General features: G+C 40.3%; 1 protein-coding gene across 2 annotated transcripts in view; it reads left to right on the top strand.

Annotated features, from left to right (window-relative positions):
* The window catches only part of FAM91A1 (family with sequence similarity 91 member A1), a 65,282-nt gene that overhangs the window by 4,848 nt on the left and 32,992 nt on the right, over nt 1–27,442 (top strand). For both annotated transcript variants that reach the window (XM_074986691.1, XM_074986692.1), the window contains exons 2-15: nt 496–580; nt 2,738–2,889; nt 4,608–4,665; nt 7,725–7,792; nt 9,153–9,266; nt 10,809–10,899; nt 16,130–16,192; nt 17,346–17,452; nt 19,367–19,405; nt 19,559–19,671; nt 20,285–20,403; nt 20,890–21,002; nt 21,267–21,353; nt 22,241–22,373. In XM_074986691.1, the coding sequence (XP_074842792.1) occupies nt 496–580; nt 2,738–2,889; nt 4,608–4,665; nt 7,725–7,792; nt 9,153–9,266; nt 10,809–10,899; nt 16,130–16,192; nt 17,346–17,452; nt 19,367–19,405; nt 19,559–19,671; nt 20,285–20,403; nt 20,890–21,002; nt 21,267–21,353; nt 22,241–22,373 (1,342 nt within the window). The remainder of the gene's footprint in view (nt 1–495; nt 581–2,737; nt 2,890–4,607; nt 4,666–7,724; nt 7,793–9,152; nt 9,267–10,808; nt 10,900–16,129; nt 16,193–17,345; nt 17,453–19,366; nt 19,406–19,558; nt 19,672–20,284; nt 20,404–20,889; nt 21,003–21,266; nt 21,354–22,240; nt 22,374–27,442) is intronic.

Raw genomic sequence — 27,442 nt, 5'->3', positions numbered from 1 at the left:
GAGTTATGCCGGTTATTCGAGTGTGCCGGATAATCAAATAGCAGTTAAACAAGAGTTTACTTTATTGGCATATGACTGTTTCAGTCATGGATGTGAAAAAACCACACACCTGCCTGACTTAAGTTATACCAGCAAAACACCCAGTCTAGATGCAGCTATGCTGACAGAAGAGAGCATCTGATGGCATAGCTAAATTTGTTCGGGAGGGTGGTGTTCCCACACTGGCAGAAAACTTTCTGTTGGTGTATGCCACTTTTGCATTGAGGGGACTGTGCTCGCATAGGTTCTGTAATGTAGACATAGCTTTAGAAAATATGATTCAAAGATACTCAGCATGAGTTCGGCTAGATGGGTAATCTTGACTTAATTGCTATGTCGAATTAGGAGAATTCACTAGCTGTTGTAGTATATACTTGTTTGTCATATAGGTTGCACTGATTTGAATAAAGGACTATACAGTTCAGTTAAAAATAACATTTATATTTTGTTTCATAGGGTCTTGGAAATTCTCAGAGGGAGTATGAAAAGCAGGTTGTACTGTATAGTATCCGTAATCAGCTGCGATACCGAAATAACTTAGGTAAGTGTGGAAGACTGATAACTTCAATATGATGACTTACATGACTCATAAATAACAATCAGTCCTGTCGCATCTTAAAGACTAACAAAGATTTTTTTAGTCTTTAAGGTGATACAGAGCTGCTTGTTGTTTATGAAGCTACATGCTAAAATGGCTACACCCTGAGTCTACTTATAAAGTTTATTTGAATGTACTGTGATGTTTAATAGCTTTCAAAAGTACATCACTGAAATTGCTATAGACCTGTCAGAACCAACACAATTTGCAACAAAAGAGATCCCAGCAAAACACCTTTTTAATGATAAAACCCCAGAAGTAAATTAATTTTAAAATCCACCTAACTGCAGCAGCTTCTTTATGGAATGCCTGCTTCAGAATCTGTGGCTATGTCTACAGTACAGCGATCTGTTGACAGAAGTTACTGTCGGATAATATCTTCTGACAAAACTTCTGTCAACAGATTGCAGCCATACACAAAAGCAGATTGAAGAAGTGATCTGTACTGTTGATAGAGAGCATCCAGACTGCCTGTCCCCCTTTCAGCTGAACGGTCAACCTGAAGCACAAGAGGCAAGGCTGCTCCATGACCTGGAAGTTTTGTCTATTGACAGAGGGGCCCCTGGAACATCCATACAGGTTTTATGTTGGCAGATTCTTTTGAGAAAGTCATTCTGCCTCATCTGGGAGAGGCAGAAATATGTCAACAAAAGTGCCACATTCCGTTGATTTACTGTTGACAGAATGCTTTTTACTGTAGACATGCTACAGGTTTTGTTGACAAAACGCTCTAGTGTAGACATAGTTTATAGGTTTCCAAGTGAAGTTTATTGATGGCCAACTTAGTCTCCTGTGCACCATCTGAGCCCTTCAAACAAGTTTAGGACTTTGTGGCGGAACCCTACCTGGAAGCTTCAGGAACCTTCTAGAAGGAAGGTATACTGGATGGTGAGCCAATGCCTTTTTGTTCCTGACTAGGCCCAAGCCCTCATTGGTCAGCTGAGGCCCTGCACTCCCTATAAAAGGTTCCTCCTAGCTGGTTTCAGGAGGGAAGGTTTTGGAAGGCGCACTGGAGGAGCAGAGCGAGGGAGCAAGAAGGTACCACAGGGAAGCAGTGGGCGAAGTGGCCCAGGGTGAGGTTGCTACTTTGGGGCAGGGGTGAAGGCCCTTCCAGTTATCTCTTATCCTCGTAGGGACCCTGGGCCGGAGTCCAGGGTAGAGGGCGGGCCTGGACTCCCTCCACCCTTCCCCATAGGGATCACTCCACTGGAGCAGGTGCGGTCCTGCAAGGGGACTGGCTTTATCCTCCCAACTCTGAACTTTCCTATGATGAGGATGGCTCACTAAGCCGAGACTCCTGCCTTTGGAAAGGCCTGGGCAGATAAGGGGCCTCCGTGAGTCTCTGAGGCACAACAGAGAACCACCAGGAAGTGCAGGGATCCACAGAGGCTGACGAGGGACTTTGTCACAGACTTGTTAATTAATTAATTAATTAATTTACAGCCATGTTGTTAAAGGACGTGTGCCTTTAGAAGGAGACTAGACAGGTACATGGAGTAAGGCCTGTGCTCCAAGATGGTTGACACATTCTTATTGGATTGCAACTGTACTTACTTCCTCTTCTGCAGTGGACAAAACCCCCGCTGCTTGAAAAGATGGCTTGCTTGTAACTCCATGGTTCCAAATCACGAATATGAGTGTAGATTTTATCTTCCTATTGGGTCTGTTTGTGCCATTTAGAAATGAGATATGTAATAAACCCAACAGTACACTTACTCTATCATTGCTGAGAATATGGTATTATTCTTTACAATGTATTCTTCAGTGCTGTGTTCTAAGTTGCTTTAAATTACTTTCATTGAATTTTTCACTAATTGGAAGATTAGTTTGTAAGGTATTGAATAATCTTATCCTGAGTAATATTCCTGATTTCCAACTTGATCTTTACAAGTTTCTGAGCATACATATCACCTGTTAAAGTTAATAAAGATGTTGCTGCTCACCACCTTTGGATCAGCTCCCTTCCTGTATTTTTAAGTCAGTTTCATTCTGTTTTACTTTTTTTTGTTGCCATGCAGTTTAAATGTAAAAATATAATCTCTGCACCATTTTGAGGGAACAGCATGAAAGAATATTAGCCTGACCTTTTTTCCTCCCCAGTTAAGCATGTCAAGAAAGAAGAACGAAAGTACTATGAGGAGCTTTTAAAATACAGTAGAGAACATCTCATGCTCTACCCTTACCATTTGTCTGACATCATCGTAAGAGGCCTGAGGATAACACCATTTTCCTATTATACAGGAATAATGGAGGTGAGTTTGGGAACAGAGTTAGAACAAAGCACGTCATGCTCTATACTTCTACAAATGCTTATTACACCATTGTAATGTCTGCCAGCCAATCATGTGACTTCTAGTGTTTGCTCTTGGATGCACTACTGCTGCTAAACTGAGCCACATGAAGTGGAGAGGGGTAGCTCAGTGGTTTGAGCTTTGGCCTGCTGAACCCAGGGTTGTGAGGGGGCCATTTAGGGATCTGGGGCAAATAGATTTAATAATAATCACAATTATAATAGCCAAAGGATGGTGCTTGGCCCTGCCAAGAGGGCAGGGTACTGGACTCTATGAGCTCCCAAGGTCCCTTCCAGTTCTATGGGATGTGTACGTACCCTTTCCAGTTCTATGGGACACGTATGCGTGTGTACACACACACACACACACACACACACACACACACACACACACACACACACACACACACACACACACACACACACACACACACACACACACACACACACACACACGGCTTCTTCAGAATTATGATAATCACCATTCAACCTACTCCCCAAATGCCTCTCTGCAGAGCAAAGATTTGGCAGTTGCAGCTGGATGAGAAATGGTTTTCCAGTCCTGAATCAACTGAAAGCTCAGAAAATTTTTGCAAACTGAAAGTCTCAGAAGGTTCAGATTGGATCACTCAGTGTTTTATTTCAATTATGACCTTTTGAACATTTTTTTCCTACAAATTAATTTAAATTTCAAAATAAAAAAGTTGTGCTGAAATAAATGGAACTTTTTCATTTTGAAAATGTCAAAAACCAAGGTAAAATTTAGTCAAATTGGCATTTTTCATCAAAAAGTTCCCAACCAGCTCTCCTGGAAACCTTCTGTAATCTCTGTTGGGTGCAGTACACATAATAGTTTGTCATTTGTGTAAATGCATACAATTTAATATAGAAGAAATTGGTAATTACTACTGATTACTTTTAGCTGCTTTCATTAGTGCTAGTTTTTTCTCCTGCTTGGATGAACATCTCCAGTGGAGGTTTTGCCACAGACTAATGTAAATAGACTTAGTAGTCTGCCTGTCAAGCTTTCTGACATTTTTACAGTATAACACTAAGGATTTGATCATCATTAATTTTAAGTGCATAATTTTTAGTAGAGTTCTCTTGTCATGTTCACAGTATGGCAAATCTCTTAAACACAGGGATGTTAATGGTTAACCATTTAACTAGTAAGCCTCACCGTAAATAGATGAGGCTTACCAGCTATGGTTAACTGTTGGGGACTGGAGCAGCCCCTCACCTGCCACAAGTAGGAGCCAGCCCAACTGGAACAGCCCTAGTCTATGACAGGCCCAGGGCATGCTGTGGGTTGGGGTGCTTTAGCCTGGCCAGAGCAGCCCATTGCTGTACGGAGGGGGTGAGAGGGGAGTGCACTAGCTTGAGTGGCCCCCTTTTTGGTAGGTCTCTCCACCTGTTTAATTGGTTAATCAGGTAAACTTAACATTTAACTGGTTACCTAATTAAATGGGATCTGTACTCAAAAGAGCTAACATTTTAGTAGGTTAGATTTTCTTTGTCAAACTCCTATCTTCCATTTGGGGAATAGATTTTTACGTGTTTTAGTTTTTAAAATGAGACTGATAGAAATTCCTGTTTCTCAGGTAGTGGCTACATTGGTTTAAAATGTGTCTCTTGTTAACACATTTAATTTTTCTCTTTCTGTTATGTTGCTTTTTAAAGGATATAATGAACAGTGAAAAAAGCTACGATTCATTGCCAAACTTTACTGCTGCTGACTGTAAGTATTATCTGGCTTCATTCTTATGTTTGGTGAGATAGATAAAGGAAGCTTCTGAAACAGTTTAAAGTCTTCAGCTGCATCACAGCTTCTTTTAAAAAGTAGTAGTTTAAGTAGTAGTTTTGAAGTAGGGTTATTTCTTTACTGCAGTGGTAGCGGAGCTGGTATTCTTGATTGATACTACACTCGTGTGTGTGTGTTAATAGGTCTTCTTGGGACATAATCGAGGTCCTTAGTGCTGCTGTAATTTGAGCTGCTCCATGATTTTTTCCCACTAAATTGTGGGAGAGCTTGTCTATCCTTATGGACACATAGGCTACGTCTACACGTGCACGCTACATCGAAATAGCTTAATTCGATGTAGCGACATCGAAATAAGCTATTTCAATGAATAACGTCTACATGTGCACCAGAAGTGTCAACGTCGACGTTCAACTTCGACGTTGGGCAGCACCACATCGAAATAGGCACTGCGAGGGAATGTCTACATGCCAAAGTAGCACACATCGAAATAAGGGTGCCAGGAACAGCTGCAGACAGGGTCACAGGGCGGACTCAACAGCAAGCCGCTCCCTTAAAGGGCCCCTCCCAGACACAGTTGCACTAAACAACACAAGATCCACAGAGCCGACAACTGGTTGCAGACCCTGTGCATGCAGCATGGATCCCCAGCTGCCGCAGCAGCAGCCAGAAGCCCTGGGCTAAGGGCTGGTGCACACGATGACCACGAGAGAGCGTCTCTCAACCCCTCAGCTGATGGCTGCCATGGCGGACCCCGCTATTTCGATGTTCCGGGACGCGGATCGTCTACACGTGCCCTACTTCGACGTTCAACTTCGAAGTAGGGCGCTATTCCCATCCCCTCATGGGGTTAGCGACTTCGACGTCTCGCCACCTAACGTCGATTTCAACTTCGAAATAGCGCCCAACACGTGTAGCCATGACGGGCGCTATTTCGAAGTTGGCGCCGCTACTTCGAAGTAGCGTGCACGTGTAGACGCGGCCATGGTGTGTGTGGAGGATTGTAGGTAGGCATTGGAGGACTGTTAGTACACAAGTTAGCTTGTATCCCTGCTGCAAAGTCAGCTGAAGTGAAACCAGATCTCAGGTTCTAACCCACATCCCTGGTCTTGCTAGCTAGCTAGCCTGGCTTGAGAGCTCTAAACTCAGGTCCGATGTTCTATGTGTGGAAGGGAGAGGGGTGGGGCAATACCTGAGTAAGTGCAAGACTTAGCTCTGCAGTGAACACATACCACCAAGGGCCATTCGTAGGGGAAGGGAGTGAAATGAAGGACGATAGTCTGCCAGAGAGACTGAGAAAGGAAAACCGTGGTGAATAAAACAATTGGTATGTTTTAAGTGTTAACACGTAACTTGAGAAATTTCTGTACTGGCTTTCTTTGCCTTTTTCCTGTTGTTCCTCTGTCTGTTTCCTGTGTGGGTGGGTGTTTGCAGTCGGATAAAACAGTAATATAATGGCTTACTTGAATTATCTCATTAACTGCACATAAGTTACATAGGAAGGTGGTTGAGAGGTGTTCAACACCGCAGAATTATTTCTTGGAGTACAAAAGAGAAGCCATTCATAATTTAGTCTCAATCCAGCAACTGTGTGTTACTTGAGAAACAATTTTAGTTCAGCTACGAGGTGACTAATGTATAATATGTTAAAGTTCTTCATTAGAGTTTTGGAACAAAAGCTAGTACTGGAATGCTAACGTTTAAGAGAGATTAAAGAAAAGTGACAGAGCATAGGGGCTACTTAATCATACCATATTTGAGGCACAAAAGGTCTGGTATGCATATACCTTAAAAAAAAAAAGAGAGAGACACAGGAAGGCAAAAAAAATACACAATAGGGTTAAATTCTAAGTATTTGGGTTCATTAGGCATCCGTTTAAAAAACCAGAAATCTACATCTAGTAAAGCCAGTAAATAAGAATGTGACTATGGTAGGTGAAACATAAGATGGCAGTTTTGTGGCCAGAGGGAATTTTAATAGCAAATTCATTCTATACACATTTTGAGATAAACCTGGGGAAAATGGAGAGGTATACTTCCATGTAACAAGAGCAGAAGACTGACTGAATTATGCAGAGTTGCTACCAAAAGTAAAATATTTTTAAGAAGCATTTACAAAGCATAATATATTTGAAAAAAGAGATTTTTTTCCAGGAAGCAAATGCTAAGTAAGTAATTAGCTTACAGGATTTATTTTTAATTTTTGTGCATTAAATTTTTGCCATTCTGTGATTACATTTTTTGTAGCTAGGACAGGAGATCCAGAATTTGAGTGTTAGGGCACTTTTTTGGCTTATTAGACTGCCAGGAATGGTGGGGAGGGAGAGGGTAAAATCTTTCTGATTTGTGAGCAACAGATGACTGGAAGCTATTCCTGAGTACATGGCTAATTATGTAGTAGATATTTAGCTGTAGCTGTAGTCCTTAAGTTTGTTTTTATGAATGTAAGGATCTGCAGGAAGTCACAACTACAAGGGTTTTCAGGGACAGCAAGAGACTCCAAACTTTTTTGTAAGTATTCTGAAGAGACCTGGTTTTGGAACTTGTACTCCTGGAAGTAATCACACTGAATTCATTGGTACGTGTTTTATGTTTAAAAACCACTGGAGCAAGTTCTTGTTCAATTAAAATGAACTATTTTTTAGAGGCCACTTCTTAGTGTCCAGCCTTATTAAATGTCTAGCTTTATCAAAAATCCAGTTAACTGAGTTGTGTCTGGTATTGGCATAGTTAGTACTAACAGCTGACGAAGGTAAGGCTGACATGTTGTAGACCAGATGATCACAGAGTTCCCTCCTGGCCTTGGAATTTATGAATGTAGTCTGTGCAAAGGTAAAGAATGGGAACAAATTGTGTTCATGGGAAGAAACGTGGCTCCCTTCAAAGTTATCTGGAGCTATTTTTGATATGTTACCACTTCATTATGAAAAAAAAGGAACTATTGAAGCATTCTTGGGATTCAAAATTATTTTTAAAAATGTGAATAATAAATGCTCATGTCTTTTTTTGCTAAGGAAAATCAAACATTTACTTTATAGGTCTACGGCTTCTTGGTATAGGAAGAAACCAGTACATTGATCTAATGAACCAGTGTAGGTCATCAAAAGTAAGTGTTTTGTTTTTAATTTTCTTTCCATCTATTCTAAGCGTGGGTACTGCTTTTTCATGCTTGGGTGCATCTTAATCAAAGTGTTCTAGGTGGGGATAGGATACATAACCCGCTTCAGGAAAATTATGATTAATCAAGCATATTTCATGTGCTAATACACTAATATATTTGTTTCTTTAAAGTCATTAAAATATCTTTAATTGTGGAAAAATGCAAAAAAAAAGTCAAAATTAGAAAAAAATTCTCCAGCTTTGTGTTTATCTTACTATGTCTATTTTTCTGTTATATTATTTTGTACATTTTGTCTAAGGCCCTCTCTAGACAACATCCTGGGCTGAATTCTCCTTTTGACTAATGTTAATCTGGGGTAATTCCTATAGCATTGCTGGAGCTATGCCATATTTATTCTGGTATAATCGAGAGCTGAACTTTTCCTGCTATGTGCCCCAAAAATTTAGAATCAAAAGTAGTTAGAGTAAATTGTGTTTAGTCGTATACTACTCGCGTCCTTTGTTAGAAGATGCAGTATGGATCTGATACTGCAGCCCTTTTTTTGTGTGGGCAGCTCCACTGATGACATCAGGACTAATCCCATGATTGACATCCAGACGATCTGGTCCTTTTAATAGCTCAGTTTACAAACATATTCTCCTTTTTAACAATGTAGTAAATAATTCATAAGTGCTCTGTCTGCAGTTACACATTGTACTTTTGGCCAAAAGGTTGTGTGTCCAATTTAAAAGATTTAGTATCATCTGAGTGAAACAAAAAGATGAGGGGCCTTTTGTACAGGATACGAGAAGAGTAATTTAACCATATCTGTACAACAGTACCCTCTAGCTGTTCTTTCACGAACTGAACTTTATAGTAGCTTGCAACATCTTGCTACTCTTGAACAGTGTAATGGTGTAGAAATAAACAATACGTGATCTTATGATGCACTGCTTATTAGCTTTATATTCTGCCTACAAAAGCACTTCATTTGATGTGTTTGATATCATGTATTTTCAGTCTTATCTTTTTTTGTTTATAACATGCCACTGTGCTTTTTTTTCTGTTGTTGTTCAGGAGCAGACTTAATACTAACAAGTTTAGTAGAGGAGAGGATTTTTTTTTTTTAAACACATATCCCTGTGTGCTATATACATGTACATTCAGTGACTTTAGGAGGTTAAAAATGGAAACTGGCAGCGTTCCCACCTACCAACGTCTCCAGCAATGTTTGTTTAATGCTTGAATATAAAATATACAGAGAATAAGCATTTAGACCTAGCTGTCTTTAGGGTGTAAAGAAAATGAGTAACGTTAGTAATCAACATTTAACTTGCGCAATCTCAAATGGACTGTATCACTGCAGAAATTTTTCAGAAGGAAAACTGCTCGTGATCTGCTACCAGTAAAGCCTGTGGAGATTGCCATAGAGGCCTGGTGGGTGGTGCAGGCTGGTTACATCACAGAGGATGACATCAAGGTATTGTGTGTTTGACCAAATTTAGACCCTGCTAATCACTGAAGCTACATCTACACAAGAAGCCTCTGTTGATAGAAGTCACTGTTGGAAGGGATTTACTGGCAAAACTTCTGTCGACAGACTGCTCTTTCGATCTGCTTTTATTGTAAATGCAATCTGCTCTGTTGACAAGAGAACAGCCAGACTGCTAGGCCCTCTCTTGACAGGACAGCTGATCAGAAGCTGTGCAAACTGGAATCCTTTTCAACAAAAGGGCCCCGAAGCATCTACATGGCTGTTTTTGTTGACAGAACACTGAATGGGGAGAGGTATAATGCTCCTGGCGGATATGCTGGGTTTTGTCGACAAACTGTCGACAAAGCACATTTTGTGTGTAGACGCTCTGCAGGTTTTCCTGACAAAAGCCCAGTTTTGCTGGGAAAAACCTCTTTTGTAGATGTAGCCTGAGAGAATGGGAGAGGATTGCAAATTTGTACTCTTTGTCTATAAGGCTGTGGCCACGCTACCCCCGCGCCCCCCTTTGGAAAGGGCATATTATTGAGGCAGTTTGGAAGATGCTAATGAGGCACTGACATGAATATGCAGCACCTCATTAGCATCAAGGTGACCGCGCACGATTCAAAAGTGCTGCTCTTAGAATGCACGCCACCCATGTGGCCAGGGGCCTTTAGAAAGGGCCCCTGAACTTCAAAAGCGCCTTCTTCCTATTTGGTTTTAGCACCTCATTAGCACCTTTCAAACTGTATCGTTAACATGCCCCTTCTGAAAGGGAGGGGTAGCGTGGCCACAGCCTTAAAGTATTAGAATTTATTATGGAAACAGTGATAAGGGGGTTTTGATTGGTGTACTCCTCCCCCCACCGTATGAATTCTTACTCTTGGATTATGTGATATCAAGGAAACTTTTTTCAGTATGATTGTGAAAGACCTCTTTCCCTGAAAGAATGTCTATGGACTGTATGATGCATATGTCTTAAGAAACAGAAACAAAAAGAAACACCTATGTTATGTTGCTTGTCTCATTTAGATGATAAATTGTTCAAAGCAGGGATTAAGTGTGTTGATGAAACCCAGTTCATTTCAGATACAGGCTCAGTTTGTAAGCATAGGTGTTTATTTTCAATACAGCTTATTGTATAGCTATAAAAGTTCTGAAATAATGTACAATTAGGATCTAAATACAACATCTGTATTAAAATCACTTTGCAGTCATGGGATGTTGGAGTAGAAAGAAACTGTATAATCAATGAATTTTAAAATCTCAGTTTTAATCTGAACTTCACTTGCTAAATCTTCAGCAAGCAGTAAACTAAAAACACCTTCCAGACATGTGCATAATCTTCTGATGAGGTTATGTCTAGGGAGACAAGAGTAGTAATCCAGACAACTATGGGAAGCTGAAATCTGTGGCTCATATAATGACTCTGTGAAGATGCCTTTATTAATTTTCACTGACTTGAAACTGCAAACTTTCTTTTCATGTGGCTGTATGTAAAATGCATAGAGAAATCTTCTAGAAATTAACACGTTTTCTTTTACATAGATTTGTACCACATCTGAGAAGTCCATTATTGATAAGATAATTGATTCAGGTCCTCAGCTTGCTGGATCTCTAGACTACAGTGTAGTTCACAGTAAGTATTTAACAAATGTGGCATTTCTGTCTGCTGTAGAATTTATAGAGATAAAATTTGAGGTCCAGTATTTCAAACTAGGTGTAAAAAGAGCATTGGAGCTTGAAGCATTTAATACAGATAAGAGATGAAGGAAAATGTTATGGAATAAAACAAAAGTGGAGGAGAGGAAAAATAGTAAAACTCCAAATCACCTATATACAATGTTTCATAAATAGCAATACACTGATTTGTAGCAGTCTATATTTATTTTGGCAGATGTCGCTGTATTTCTATTTGAAATGATACAGGGTCATTCCCATAGGACATATTAGAAGATCTAAAAAACTTCATACTTAGTGCAATGTAGAGATATCAGGGTTGTATTGACCCAAATGAAAGAGAGACATTGTTTCAATTTACTGTTGTTCATCAAATGTTTTACTATTTGAGAAGCAGAGAGCTTTTAAAATAGTAATTGGTTCTGCTGTGAAGAGCGCTATCATATAGAAAACGTGAGACCATTTTAAGAGTATTATGGTCTGGTGGAGACAATCTCTTGCTGGTTTATTAAAGATCTACCTCTCTCATGCCAAGAAACTCCACACGATCTATTATATAGAGCCAAGCCCTAAGGTGCAACCACATGTGCTCCAGTCCTTCAGACAGTGACAAACACCTACAAGACCTTTTACCAGGCTTTCCTGAAACTACAGTACTCACCTAAGGAAGTGAAGAAACAGATTGACAGAGCCAGACATATACCCAGAAGCCACTTGCTACAAGACAGGCCCAACAAGGAAAACAACAGAACACTACTGGCGATCACATACAGCCCCGAGGTAAAACCTCTCCAGCGTATCATCAGTTATCTACAACCCATCCTGAACAAAGATCCTTCACTCTCACAGAGCCTGAGAGGCAGGCCAGTTGTCACCTACAGCCAGCCCATCAACCTTAAACAAATTCTCACCAGCAATTGTAGACCACACCACAATAACTCTAAACCTGGAACCACTCCCTGCAACAAACCTTGGTGCCAACTCTGCTCACATATCTACACCGGTGATGATATCACAGGACCTAACCACCTCAACCACACCATCAGGGGCTCTTTTGCTTGCACATCTACTAATATAATATATGCCATCATGTACCAGCAATGCCCCACTGCAATATACATTGGTCAAACTGGACAGTCTTTACGTAAAAGAATAAATGGACACAAATCAGACATCAGGAATGGTAACATACAAAAACCTGTAAGAGAGCACTTCAGTCTCCCTGGATGCTCAGTAACTAAATTTAAAAGTAACCATCCTACAACAAAAAAACCTTCAAAAACAGACTCCAAACAGAAACTGCAGAGCTGCAGTTCATTTGCAAATTTGCCACCATCAACCAAGGATTGAACAGAGACTGGGAGTGGCTGGCCAATTACAAAAACAGTTTCTCCTCTCTTGATGTTCACACCTCCACATTAGCTACTGATAATGGGTCACATCCTCCCTGACTGAATTGACCTGGTTTCTCTTTTCTTAATGTTCACAATTTGACAATAATTGCTGATAATGGGCCACATCCTCCATGACTGAAATGATCTTGTCAACTCTGGCCTTCCTCTTGACTGGGACTCCCTCCTTTTCATAAGGCAATATATTTAAACCCTTCTCTGGAACCCCCAGCTCATGTATCTGATGAAGCGGGTCTTTGCCCACAGAAGCTGATGCTCCAAAATATGTTAGCCTATAAGGTGCCACAGAAATTCTTGTTGTTTTTGCAGATACAGACTAACTCGGCTACCCCTCTGATATAAGAAACTCTGTTTTTTTTGTTGTTTTTTTTTTAAAACAGTATTTTGAGCCTAATCATCATGTAATATAGAACTGGAAGGGATCTCTAGAGGTCATCGAGTCCAGTCACCTGCACTCATGGCAGGACCAAGCACCATCTAGACCAGTGTTTCTGAAACTATTTTCTGCAGAACATTGGTGTTCCCTGAACAACTTGCAGGTGTGCTGCAAGCGTCTCACACGTTTTTGATATCACACAGTGATAGTATATATTTTCTGTTGTTAAAACCAGGTACAATGTTACTACTTCTTTGCCATGATACCTGATTAAATTACTTCACTTTGTTATTGCTTTTTGTGTTGTGGTTTTTTTTGGTCTGACAAGAATTTTTTGAAGACAATTTTCATAGGTGTTGTGCATAAAAAATACGATTGCTTGGTGATCTGTGATCTCAGAGTTTAAGAAACAGTGCTCTGTACCATCTCTGACAGGTGTTTGTCTAACCAGCTCTTAAAAATCCCCAGCGATGGAAGTTTCCTAATCACCATAGGCAATTTATTCCAGTGCTTAACTACTTCAGACGTCCCTTGCTGCAATTTTAAACCCATTTCTTCTTATCAGAAGTTAAGGAGAATAAATTTTCACCTTCCTTTTTGTAACAGCCTTTAAGATACTTGAAAACTGTTGTCATGTACCCCCTCAGTCTCCTTTTTTCCAGGCTAAATAAGTGCAGTTTTTTTGATCTTACTCATAGGTCATGCTATCTAGACCTGTAATAATTTGTTACTTTTTAGACTTTTCCCAATTTCTCCACATTTTTCCTGAAATACAATGCCCAGAACTGTTTTATAGTAGTCCAGTTGAGGCCTTGAATATAGTGTAAGAATTATTTCTCGTGGCTTCCTTACAAAACTCGAGCTAATGCATTTCAGAAAGATGCTTGCTTTTTTGGCAACTGTGTCACACTGTTCACTCATATTTAGGTTGTGATCCACTATGATCCCTAGATCCTTTTCCACCATACTCTTTCTTAGGTGGTCATTTCCCATTTTGTATGTTGTTCCTTCCAAAGTGGAGTACCTTGCATTTGTCCTTATTTAATTTCATATTTTCTACCTCAGACCATTTCTCCAGTTTATCCATACCATTGTTAATTCTAAACCTACCCTCCAAATAACTTGCAAAACCCCCACCCCCCAGCCTGATATTATCCACAAACTTTGTATGTATTCTAGGTTATTTCCCTGGTTTGTTAATGAGAAGGTCATGCCATATTGCATCAACAGCTTTGCTGAAGTCAAGATATACCACATCTACTGCTTCCTGCCTCTCCACAAGGCTTGTTGCCCTGTCCAAAAACAAACACACAAAACCCCTATCAGGTTCTTTTGACAAGATTTGTTCTTGACAAATCCACGCTGACTGTTACTTATCACCTTATCATGCCAGCACAGGAAGCCCAGTGTGACCACCCAATCCTCTTCCCTGAGCTATCTGAACATAAACCATTGGGGCATTGATGTTGCTGATGGCAAATAAGATAGCAAATGAAATGGGAAAGAGAAAGAGTGGAGATCAATTTCACACTTTTGAGTGGATGTAAGAACAGTAGAGGGTTTAGGAAAAACAAAACCTGTGAAAATGCTGAACAGTGATCCTTCAAGGTATTTAGGGTGAAGTGCTGCCTGTGCTAGAGGAAAGAAGAGGGTGCAGACTCAATATGCAAATAGCAATGTGCTTAACATTGGATCTTTCCTTGCCTGTCTCATGGGTAGAAAAAGCAGATGTAGAACACCAATGGGATGGGCTTTTATGGGTAGGGGTTAGTTGGCCTAAACTCTCTAGTGTATATGCTGCCGTACACAGCAAGTGAGAACTTACACCGACAATGAACACAGCATCTGGAGAAATCAGACAAAAACACCCCACTTGGGTTTCCATTAGGTTGCAATGTGTTTTCCTGGCCTATGACAGCAGGCTATCTTGCACTACATGTGCTTATTGGCCTTTCTGGATTGCTGCCTGTTGTGTGCAGGTTTATCAGTGTGTAGTCCATAATATATTCGATGTATCTTTATTTTTGGAAGGCAGTTGAGTTTCTATCATAAACCGGGATTCCAGTCTGAATTCAGTTTCAGCTTTATTACTAAAATATTCTGTATCGCTACAACTCAAATCCCTGTCCTTTTAAAACTGTTCTGGTTTACCTTGCTTGCCTCATTGGCTGTTGACTTGGCAATTTATTTCTGAAAATTTCTGCTGTTTCTTAGGATATTTTCAGTGCCAACTTGTTAAGAGTGACAAAATGATTCTATGAGGTGGCAACTTTTTGGGATAGTTATCCTCAAAAGACCTATCGTGGGCTAAATAAAACACTTGGGCACCAGAATAAAGAGTTAAATAAAAACACACAAGCATATTTAAAGCTGAGGTGCTGAGAATGTTCTTTTTGCTATACTGAACTGGGAGTAGATGGGCTCTCTGGCAGACAAAAGGCAATAAGTCAGATGGGCTCTCTGGTGACAAAAGGCAATAAGTCATATACCTAACACACTTGGTAATCAATGTTTGTGCTTTATTCACTCATGATACAATTCTTAGAGGTGATGATCAGGGCCATATCACAGAATCACAGGGCTGGAAGGGACCTCAGGAGGTCATCTAGTCCAGCCCCCTGCTTCAAGCAGGATAAACCCCCACTAAGTCATCCCAGCCAGGACCTTGTCCAGCCAGGACTTAAAAACCTCAAGGGATGGAGAATCCACCACCTCTCTAGGCAACATATTCCAACGCATCCTTATTACTGAGTCGTCATTAGTTCTGTGCCCCCATGTATACTGGGGGCACATGACATGGCTCTTTGTCCCGTGACTCCAGGATACTTTCTCACACATTTGTGAAGAACTTGTCTGCTCTTTGGGTTAGGGTGGATTGTGGGAAGGCTTTGGAGGACTATCAGCTTTCAAATGAGTCAAGTCTGCATCGTCACTGTGGGTTTCTGCCCAACTAAAACAGACCCCAGCCTCTAACTCACACTCATAGCCAGGTAAAAGTATGTTAGATCTTTGTGTATGGCGGAAGGTAAAGGATAAAACTCAAGAGTCCAGATAAATTGTGTGCGTGTCCAATGTTTCTGCAGTGAACACAGTTGCCTCAATTTCTGATCACCCTTCTTCCTGTGCCCTGTTACTTTCCTGATCCTTATCTTTGAGGTGAATATATTGCTGTGGGTCAAACTGTACCTTATCTTTGTGCTGCGAATAATTTAGGATTCTGCTTCAGTATAATGGCTTGTTCAAGTTCTGTTTAGTATCCTGGTCTATGCATAGTTGTATAATTTTATATCATTTTGGGGGGTATAGGGTGGGAGAGTTTAAAACTTTCTAAACTGATGTAAAGATGTAATGTGTACTAGTGTTAGTAATACTTGAGTAAACATACCTTTTTATTTCAAAAGGTTTATATAACAAAGGATTTATTTACCTTGATGTACCAATATCTGATGACAGTTGTATAGCAGGTGAGTGTATGTTTTAGCAGTAGCAGCTATGTTTTCTTGGGAAGAGACTGATTTCTGATAACTTAGGTTTCCTTTTTTGGATGCTGCTCGTCTATTTCTGTAAAAGGGACCCCTTTAAACATAGAACCAAGATGAAGAACTCTTCTTCATTCAGTAACTTTCCAACTTGCTGCTCAAACATTTGTTCTTTAGCCTTATGCTAGTATTTATTTATTTAAAACTTATTTCTATCTGAAGTAATAAACCTTTTGTAACATATATACAGACAAGGTCTTTGAAGACATTTGAGTATAATTTAAAGATCTGTCAGTGTTTCCTTGTAGCTGCCATTAATGAGTATACTGTGAAAGTAGAAACTTAAACACATTAAAAACTTGGTTTAGAAGAAGGAAGTTTTCTTTCTGATTCAGACTGCACTTCCATCATTCACATCTGTCACCCTGAAATTTGGTTACTGTCATATGTTGTACTTTAGGACACCGTGAACATTTGAGCTACTATAAAGTGTGGCTGCCCACTGGATAAATAGTTCAACATGCAGGGAGCAGTTAGTATTGTTTTGAGTGCTATATTAGCTCCCCAGAATTTCATGGACCAGCTTTAGTTGTTCATGTTAAATGGTTTGGGACCTTGTTGAGGGGTAGGGGGGTTGGCACCTTTCATTGCTACATTTTAGACCTGTCAGGACATTTAAGCTGCAGCTGGCTTCTTAACTTCTCTTCTTTTTCCACCACAATCTAGACATACTGACCATTCACACATTCTATAAAGCTGGTCTATTTCATAGACCTTTTAAGGAGGCTGGGAGTTTTTACAGATGAATAGGCTGGTGACTGAAGGATGACTTAGTTGGGATCTTATTATACAGCTGCGCAGAGCAGCTTTAGCTTTTATGGGAGAATATATCAGCAGGAAATCTTAAATTTCTAACCAGGTGTAGTTTTGGGAGGTGTGTAAGTTTGAAAAAGCACCAGAGAAGCTGAATGAATAAATTTGAACTTGGAGGGAAAATATTGTAAATTACCCTACAGTCTAAACTATAATGAAGTTTAGTTTGGACATTTTAAAAAAATCTTCCAGCTTTTAAGCAGTCAAAATAAGCTGAAAAATAGAAGTTCTTGAACCATAGTAATAAAATGATTCTTCCTTCCAGTGCCTCCACTTGAAGGATTTGTAATGAACAGAGTGCAAGGTGATTACTTTGAGACTCTTCTCTACAAGATATTTGTTTCGATAGATGAACATACTAATGTGGCCGAGGTAAGTAATGCTTAGTTTGTTCTGCATCCAGGAGGTGGGAGAAATTGCAAGGGTAAGGAAACAGGCTAAATGCATTTCGTATTGTCAGTGTCCAGTGTCTGTCTCCACAGCCATACTACTATGTGTAGCTTTCCAGAGATGAGTCTAGGGAGAAGAGGTTTGAAACAATATTCAGTGGTTTATGGAATGTGTTTGTTGTTTTATTTTTGTTTTTTTGTTTTTTTTTTAAATATTAAAAAGCAGATAACATTTCCCCCTCTGTAGAGCTATGGTCACCCAGCCAAGTTATTTCAAGGTAACACCAGTTATTTCAAAATAACTTTGCTGTTGTCAACACTATGCCAATGCTATTTTGAAATTAATTTGAAATAGCAGATGAGTTACTTTGAAATCAGTATACCTCATTGCAGGAGGAATAGCACCTATTTAGAAATAAGCGCTATTCCCTGTCTGAACCGCACCTATTTAAAAATAATTATTTTAAAATATGTGCTGTTTCGAAGTAAGCACTATGGCTGCCTCTACACGAGCAAGTTCTGTCAGAAAATCAGGCCCTTTTCCAAAGAACACACGGTGCATGCACACACAAAATGCACTCTTTCGATCCAAAAACAAAAGAATGTGGCTCTTCTTCTGGAAGCCCTCTTCTGCTCTCAGATCAGGAGAAGTGCCTGTTTTCGAAAGCTTCTTTTGAAAAAAAGCACGCGTAGATGGTCTGCAGCCCCCTTTTTTTTTGAAAAAGCACTCTCTGTGGCACTAGATTTTTCAGTCCCTGGCCCATTCTTTCGAAAGAGCACGGACTGTGTGGATGCTCTCTATTGAAAGAGCAGATCAATCTTTTGATCTGCTTTTTTGTATATGGATGCATTCTTTTGAAAGAAGATCTTCAAAAGGTAACCTTTTGAAAGATCACGGTAGTGTAGACGTGGTTTATGTGTGCAGACTACGTATTTCGAAATAGCAAATGCTATTTTGCAATAAATTTTTGTGTATAGCAGCCCTATTATGAACTAGCAATATTGGAATAGCTATTCTGGAACAGCTTATTTCAAAATAGTGCTGGTGTGTAGATGTAGCCTAAATGGCACTAGCTTTCCTCTAGCAAAAAGACCAGTGTATAGAAACAACACAGGATGGGAGCTTTAGTCAGTTATTCTTGCAGATAGTTCATAGTCATAGTACTGATTGCTTATTTACTTTGTCATTTTTACTTAGAGGTGCAATTTCCCTGTGAAAAGTGATTGTAAAAGGCATAGTGGGGTTCCTGAGAGCCAAGCTGAGTTGTTCAGTCTTGTGTAATAAAGATTCTGTATGCCAATATATGCTCTTAGTTCAGCCATGCCAAGTATGCACTGAAGAAACTCATAGTTCCAGTCACAGAAAAAATGAAATCTAACTTCCTTTTCTCATAGCTGGATTGATTGTGTTAACAGAAGTAAAAATTCTAATTTTTTTTTATCACCAAACTGAACAGATGGAACAACGATAACATGGAGTAGATTTTGTGAGTGTCACTCTTACGTGGTTCCTTCTCAAAGCAGAATTACAGTGTAAGATTAGGCCGAATTTTCCAATGTCCTGTGTACTTGTTTCTTGTGTATAGTGAGTGTAAAATGCTTACATAAATTAAAACAATATGTTATTACACCCATTTTGCATATAGTCGGCACTGGTGTACATGACTGCACAAAGAGGCAACACAATGGATTAAATGTTGAATCTTTCACTGCTGAAGGAAGGGAGAATTGGATTGAGGTTTCAACATTTTTCCTTATTTCCTGTAACCCGCTTGTGAAATGACAGTAGATTATATAGCTTGTCCTAGCAGAAGTGTTTCTGGCAAATAGCAAATGAGTCCTGAAATCACTTATCGATTACAGTATTCTTATTTTATCTCTATTTACTCTCTTTCAGCTTGCAAATGTTCTGGAGATAGATTTATCACTGGTGAAGGTATGTCTGAACACTACATCCAAAGCATCTAATTGTCCAAAGTGAAAATCCTCCAGTGTTTTACGACATGGCTTCTTCAATAGGTACGGTACTAAAGCTACGTTATGACACTTAAGTGTTACACTGATTTCTTGTGTATCTTTGTTTGCTCAGAATGCTGTGTCCATGTATTGTCGATTGGGTTTTGCTCACAAAAAAGGCCAAGTAATGAATCTAGAAAATCTTCATTCATCATGGAGGAACATTCCGTCTATAAACAGGCTGAAGTAAGTATTGTGGCATGTTCCATGAGCTGTTTGAAAAGTATAGTTTTGACAACAAGTTGCTGGGTAGGATCTTCTAAATTTTAACCTTGATTCTGGCATCAATATCCTCTGTGGTCCTTGCAAAAACTTAATTATCTTCTTTCATTTTCCATATATAAAATAAAGATAACACACATGTAGCTTTTGGGTATGTATTATTGGTGGTAAAATTTGCTGATAGGTGCTGCAAATAATATGAAGTGTTGGCATTTTGGTTTAAAATACTTTTTGATTTCAAAATACAGACTATGTACTTGGGCTCTCTGGCAGTCCTGTTTTGGGCCCCTGTTTTGTCCTTAAATTTCTGGTAATGCTTTAAAATAAAATCTGTTTGAATTCTTTTGTTGCTGTCAGTTGGAGAATGTAAATGTCTGGTTAAGGGGTAGTTGAGGGCAAAAGCTGGATCAACAGACATGCTTACTATATTGGTGTGAAATGTTTGATCTGGCGTTGATAGGATTTGCAGTGGTTTTCATAATCTCTCACTGAGCACGCATTAAGTACCATGAGATTAGCATGCAGAGCTGCTGTGATGGGGCTACAGTGATAATAGATAAAGACTTTATCTTAATAGGAGTACTTTGGATCCACAAAAGATGCTGCTTGCGTGGGACAGTGGTGAAAACAGGAGTCCTGTACAGGAAGCTTGTTCGTCAGCTACTGATACTGACACCAATAGTCAAGATGATCCAGGTTAGTGCCCATATTGAACTGATATGTTAGATTCAGTTGGGTAGTGTTTATAAAATGCCTTGAGAATATAATTACTAATTATTCATAGATATAACTAGAATATTTAGAGAGAGACAGATTGATTAAAACAGCACTTTTTTGATGTGGGGTTGGTGGGGAGATGTAACTTAAGAATAAAAAAAGGAAAAAAAATCTAAATATTTAATATGAGGCATATTTATACAATCTGCATTTTGAATTTTAGTAGAATTCTTCATAAATGAAAATAAAATTACTACAAAATTAAATGTTGAATTGGATAAGTTATATAGTGTTGCAGTATTGGCAGAGTTATGTGCATAAGACTCAATATGGCACAGAGTGGGTGTTATGTTGTACTTGTTCAGTTTGTATGTAGATCTGGTTTTATGATTTTAGGGCTTGCTTAAAGAAATGTCTTTATTCTTATATAAAATAAATAAGATTACATTTTTTTTGTTTTATTAGCTGACACAGCCAGCGTGAGCAGCTTGAGTATGTCTAGTGGACACACAAAGCGTATTGCCTTCCTGTTTGATTCAACTCTCACTGCCTTTCTGATGATGGGGAATCTTTCACCAGTATGTCAGATTGTTTTGTTTGTCTATATGAAGATCAAATGTATAGATACCTTTTTACATCTTTTGGCTCCTAGCATAATACATCTCTAATGGTTTTAGTACACTTTGTAGGAACTGTTTAGCAGGTTTAATGATCATTTGATTAAGCACATTTTCCTTTTTTATTTTATAAAAAAACATATATTAAATCTCCCACTCAGAGAGATAAGAATGTTCATGAGATAAAAATCTTGTATATAATATATTTGGATTATATTGTTGCAGAACTTGAAAAGTCATGCAGTAACTATGTTTGAAGTTGGAAAATTGTCAGATGAGTCTCTGGATAGTTTTCTTGTGGAACTTGAAAAGGTAACGCACGTGTACAGTCTAAAGCTTTTCAGAGCTTAACAGATTTTTATGTGTGTGTGTTCTACAGTATTAGCATTTGATATGTGTTTTTGGTTTCGTGCTTTTTCTTTAGCAGCCTTGTGTTTACACCACTGTGTGTGTAATAATATTGATAGGAATATCAGGGTGGGGAATATTCCTCCCTCAGTTTGTGTCCCATTAAAATGGTGACTATCTTGTATGTTTGTGCCAATAATTACTTATTTTTAGGGCTACATTTTCAGAAGTGCATGCTGAAAAGTGCAGTCACAAGGTGAAAATATACTGATACATTGAACCTCACATGCCCTAGTGTTCATGCATTTGTAGATACACAAGCATACAATCACTAACTTGTGTGCTAGCATAGGCTTTCTGTTTGCTGGACCTGTTTTTTTTAAATATAATTTTTACGTCTTTAAAGTTGTTAGATGTAAGATCTCAACAAACCAACCAATTCCTTAAGATGACTACAAAGTTGCATGCTTATAGATGTTTGGAAAAAAAAAACTTGCTATGGTAGCTCTGATTTTATTTTGGCATCCTTTCACAGAAGGTCCTGAAGTAGTAAGTTGTGTTATACATGATAATATAGTACAAATATACAATAGTATAGTTGTTAGATCTCCTTCCCCCTCAGTTTTAATATCTGTTTGTATGCTTACATTACAGCATTTGGCAAGCTTTTCTAGCTTTCACTTAACCTGATGGTTGCTCTTGATCAAACTTGCTGAAAGGTTCAAAGCAATTGCACCTTTTAAATTCTGACTGTAGAATATTTGTAATAATTTATTAATTTAGCTATTTGTGGAATTGGTGTTTAGAAAAACATTAAACAAAAAGTGTACCTATTCATATATTTTGTTTAGGTTCAAAGCACAGGTGAAGGGGAGGCACAGAGATACTTTGATCATGCACTTACTCTGAGAAACACAATACTGTTTTTGCGGCATAACAAGGACCTAGTGGCACAAACTGCACAACCTGAACAACCAAATAATGGTACAGTGAAAGTTACTGTTCTGGGAAAACTGTCCAATCTGTTTGCATTGTTTGTTTATCTATTTTGTGTTTTCTTTATGTATAAGTTTTCTCATCAAGTGCTCTTTCTGAATGGGGTGCTTTCCTGAGACTGGGCCTCTCAGTCCACTGCTGCCAATTTTGAACCTCCAGGGAACCATGCTTGTTCCCTTTTGACACATCAGTCACTTACTTGGCAGTAGACTAGTGTTTGAAGCACTAGATTGTTTTCACTGCAAGACCAAGTACAAATAGGGCTGGGGTATGGAAAGGAGCCTGTTCCAAAACACACACATTCAAGAATAATAAGGGAGTACCTGTAGAAATGCAGAAATATTCCTAAGTAGAGATATTTCACAGGCACGAAGAGGAATTAGGCACAACTCCCATTCCCCAGTTTTTCTCTCTCTTAATTCCCCTTTATACCTGTAAAAATCCCCCTCTTCTTCAAAAAAGTTCCAGACATGCTTTACTGCAAAAATCAAGATGAAACCCCAAAACAGCTATTGCCTTGGGCCTGAAATAGACCTCCAAATTACAAATCTGTTATGACTAAGTATATCAGTAAGGTTGATTTTGTTGTTGTTTTGTGTAATAGGTGAGGTGCTAAGATTTTTCATATTTAATAGTACTTGGGGAAATTTAAGTGTTCAGCACCCTTACAGGATTAGCCTGTGTCACCTTATAGACTAACAGATTAATTGGAACATAAACTTTCGTGAGTAAAGACCCACTTCGTTAGATGCATAGTTGCTTTTGTGGATACAGATTAAGATGGTTACCCCTCTGATACTTACAGGATTAGGTCATGGGAGGGGAGACTCATACTGTTCATATCTATTACTCTATTCTATGGAGAGAATTGTTTGGCAGTAAGTGAATCAAGTACTGCTCTGCTATCTTAAGTCAACAGATTTACACCAACATACCTGGGAGAAGCATTTGATCTTAGTGTCTTTTATATTGCAGAAAAAGTGTGGTATGGGTTGAGTGATAGCAGATGTGTATTCCATTCCTAAGCGTGCAGCCTTCATTCCAAAGCCAGATAACTTTGCCTTCTGGTAATGGGGGTGGGGTAGAGTTTGTATCCTGTGTGGAGTAGCCTGTCTCCCTCCATTCCTTCTCAGTAGCCACAGCTAGAGTTGGAATGTTTTATGTGATATTTACCTAATATGTTTCTTACCTCAATCTTTTGAGTTTTTGTTATAGTTTAATGGTGCCCCTAATGTTAGTTAAGAATCATTAGATAAACTTGTCATGCTGGTTAGGTGTCCTCACAAGTCTTCAAGCACTGTCCATTGTGAGGGTTGGCTATTCCCAGTAGTGTTTGTGGTGTGTAAGAGAAAGGTACATTAGAAAAAGATGCTCCATCAGTGAGTCTCTTAAGAAAATGCAAGTGGAAAGGACTTGAGTGTAAAGCAGCATCTTTTAGAGCAGGCCATGAGTCCCACTTCAGGACAGTGGACCTGCACATATCACCCAATCTCTCAGACAACTTAAGAGCTGGAGCAAGCTGATGTTCCTCAGCCAGACTCTGCTGCCTCTTCCAGGAAGAAGACAGATCATTCTCCTTTCTTATGTCCACAAAATGGACTGCAGCTCTTCAGAGCGGCTATCTGTCTCGTCCAGGAGGAGTGCAGCATGTGCTCCTTCACGTATGGGAGATATTGCTGGGCTAGCTGCTCTCTGCTACCAAAGAAGCATGAATTCAACTACCATTTGAATACCAGGCAGCATCAGACTTATATTGCTTCCCTCTCTCTCTCTCTCTCTTCCTGTTTCTCAAGAGCATTCAGTAGCCCAAACACCATTGGTAAGTGCAGTGTTGTGTGGTGTGATGGCAAACGTCCCAGTTGCCAGCACTACCTCCGTGCTCAGAGTAGACAAAGTAGCAGTGCCTTCTTATCAGTACTGAGTGGTACGTTGGCACCATTGCCTTCTTTGGCACTGATGACTGAGTTACTGACACAGACTGTGATGTCCTGGCCAGTACTCGGGACACTGACATCTTTTCTTGACTTGGTGCCAATACAACCTAAGTATTGTGTCTCAGAGAAGCTGTGATGTTTGTTCACCCCATGCGGGGTGACTGGTCTGTCGCCTTCTGATTCCTTTGGGGATTAATCAAGCGCAAACTCAAGGACATCCGCACCCCACCCTTATCTTTGAGACACATTTCTATGAGAGGGAGACTTCTAACGGATCACTACTGGAACCAGAATTGGCACTTTTCCCACATTAGAGATGGGCTCTTGGCCTATTGCTGTGGTTCTCAACCAGGGGTCTGAGGAACCCAGTCGGGTGCTGAACAAGTTTCAGGGGGCTGCCAAGCAGGGCCAACATTAGACTTTCTGGGGCCCCAGCCAGAAAGCCCTGAGCCCCTTCACCTGGATCTGAAGACAAGCCTGAACAATGTAGTTTCATGAGGGCTCCTATGGCATGAGGCCCCAAGCAATTGCCCTGCTTGCTACTCCCTAACTTTGGCTTTGGATTTTACATGCAGAAAACCAGTGATTGTGGCACTGGTGAGCTGCTGAGTTTTTATAGCAGATGTGGGGGAGGGGGGACTTGTCAAAGTTTGACTCAGACTCACAATTTATCAGACCACTCTGTTTTATTAGCAAAGCCGCTCTGCTAATACATTTAGAAGTGAGCCCCCCGAGTGGGGCTTGTGTCTCTTAATTTATACAGTTTTTTGGAGAACTAGTTACAGAGAAGTTACAGACAAAAGAAGAAAAAGATTTTAGTCACCACCCTTCGAGATCCCTGAGACCAGTTACATATCTTCAATTACCTGCCACCTTTAACAATCTCCTTTAACAGCTTCCAGTTAACTTAACTAATTGCCCTTCACACCTTCCATTCTGATGCCTGCTTCTTAGACGTGCTGGCTCCATCTTAATTGCTTCTCCATTCAAAAGCTATCTGTCCCAAGTGTGCTCCCTCAGATACTTTGTAACATGTTCTGGCATGCCCCTCTCATATACAATGTATCCAGCATGTCCCCTTATACAACGTTATACTTATACAATGTTATACTTCCACAATCCCCCCTTTTGGTCAAGGCTACGCCCATGACCAACGACTTACTGGATTTCATACATTAATCGTTTTTTTTTTTATTACTTTCACTGGTGACATTTAACAACATTAGATTAGCACTCTGGTTTGATCCCAGGTTGAGAGGAAGTTTATTTTTCCATACCCGGTTTGCCATTCTTCAACCTTGTTTGAATAGTTCCATACACCATGGGACACGCTGTATTGGAGACAGCTGCTCCTCCCTAGATTCAGCCCTGTCCCATTACACACCCAGCACTAGTGGCCCTTTCCTTTCACCACACTTATAAGTTTAGGAACATATGTTTTTCCCAGCCCCCAAGTGTTATTTTCCTTCCATGTCCTTTTAAGTGGATAGGGTTCTTCAGCAAGCTCTGAGGAATTCAAAGGGATTGCCATGGTGGGGATACTAGCTTGTGAGTGAGCTGGGATGTGGCTGCAGACCCAGCAACTAGAAATATTTAGGATCTGGGCTATCTGCACCTGTTGTTGGATGAAAGAATTGTCACTGTTACTCTGGATTTCCCAGACCCTCAGGACACAGTAGCTGAGGATTAAGCTTCTCAAAGGACACATGTTCGAAGCAGGACCCTTTCTGGTTCCGACAACCCCTTTCGAGGGAACCGCAGTCATGGTTTTACGTCCACCAGGCAGCAGGCGCTAGGCTCACTACTGCTTCTTGTTTGTTGGGTCCTGCTGTCTGCTTACCCTCTGCTTCTGGCAACCCTTACGAGAGCGCAGATTGTAAGGTATTGCAGGCTGTTCCTCTTTGTCTTCTGGGGTTGAAGCTGGTTCTGCGTGGTCTTGCAGAGGTGCTTGGTCCCCTGGAGGTGGCGCTGGCTTACACTGTGAGGCGTGGATCCATGCAGCGATGCCGGATAATTTCACTGCTGTCTGGGTGGTGAGCAGTACCTGGTATGGACCCTTCCACCAGGGTTCCAAGGCGTGCTTCTGAAGGTGGTGCCGCAGGTAGACCCAATCACCAGGCTCAAGAGTGTGATAGGCAGCAGAGGTGGGTTCCGTCGGCCAAGCTGCTCGCACCTGCGAATGGAAGGAGCTCACAGCTTGCATTAACCCTTTGCAGTACTGGAGGAGCGTGCTGTGAGTTAGGTTTAGGTCTGGGGCTGGGGTAATAGTAGCCATTGTTCACATAGGGCGTCCCATGATGATTTCAAATGGACTCAATTTGTGTCTCTGAGATGGGGATGACCGAATTTCCATAAGGGCCAGTGGTAAAGCAGCTGGCCAGTTTAACCCTGTGGAACTACAGATTTTTGCCAGCTTATTTTTAAGCACACCATTTCGCCTTTCAACTGCCCCTGCACTCTGTGGATGGTAAGGGCAGTGCAACAGGTGGGTGACATGTAATACCTGGTTTAGATGTTGAACAATTTTTCCAGTAAAATGTGTTCCCCGGTCACTAGACAAAGTGGCAGGAATTCCCTTGGTAGGGATAATGTGGTTTAACAGACATTTTGCAACAGACAATGAATCAGCTTTGCGACAGGGAAAGGCTTCAATCCAACCCGAAAATAGACATATTATAACTAAAATGAATTCATATTTCTGACACTTTGGCATTTGTACAAAATCAAGTTGCCAGTGTAGGAAAGGTGCTTGAGGCAAACCCCGGAACCCTTGTGTTTCTTTTACAGATTTGCCTACATTGTGGCTTTGACAAGTAACACAAGTGGCACAGTGGCGGGTTGCAAAGGAGCTGAAATGGGGAGCCCACCACCCCGCCTTACTCATAGCAGAGACCATCCCCTCCTTGCCGACATGCGAAACACCATGTAGCAGGGCGGCTAGAGACGGGTAGAGTGAGAGGGGGGGCTACAAAGGTACCGGTGGGCGATCGCCAAAGGGAATCAGAATGCAAAGAGCAACCCAAAGCACTCCAGGAGTCTTTCTCTGTTTCTGGGGCAGAATCCTGGAGCTGAGCGAGATGAGACAGGGATGGTGGCGTTACAGAGACAGAGAGGGGACCAAGA

The sequence above is a fragment of the Carettochelys insculpta genome, chromosome 2 (genome assembly GCF_033958435.1).
Source record: "Carettochelys insculpta isolate YL-2023 chromosome 2, ASM3395843v1, whole genome shotgun sequence".
In the NCBI taxonomy this organism is placed as follows: domain Eukaryota; kingdom Metazoa; phylum Chordata; order Testudines; family Carettochelyidae; genus Carettochelys; species Carettochelys insculpta.
The sequence above is the reverse complement of the archived record's forward strand: the minus strand, read 5'-3'. Positions and strand labels throughout refer to the sequence as shown.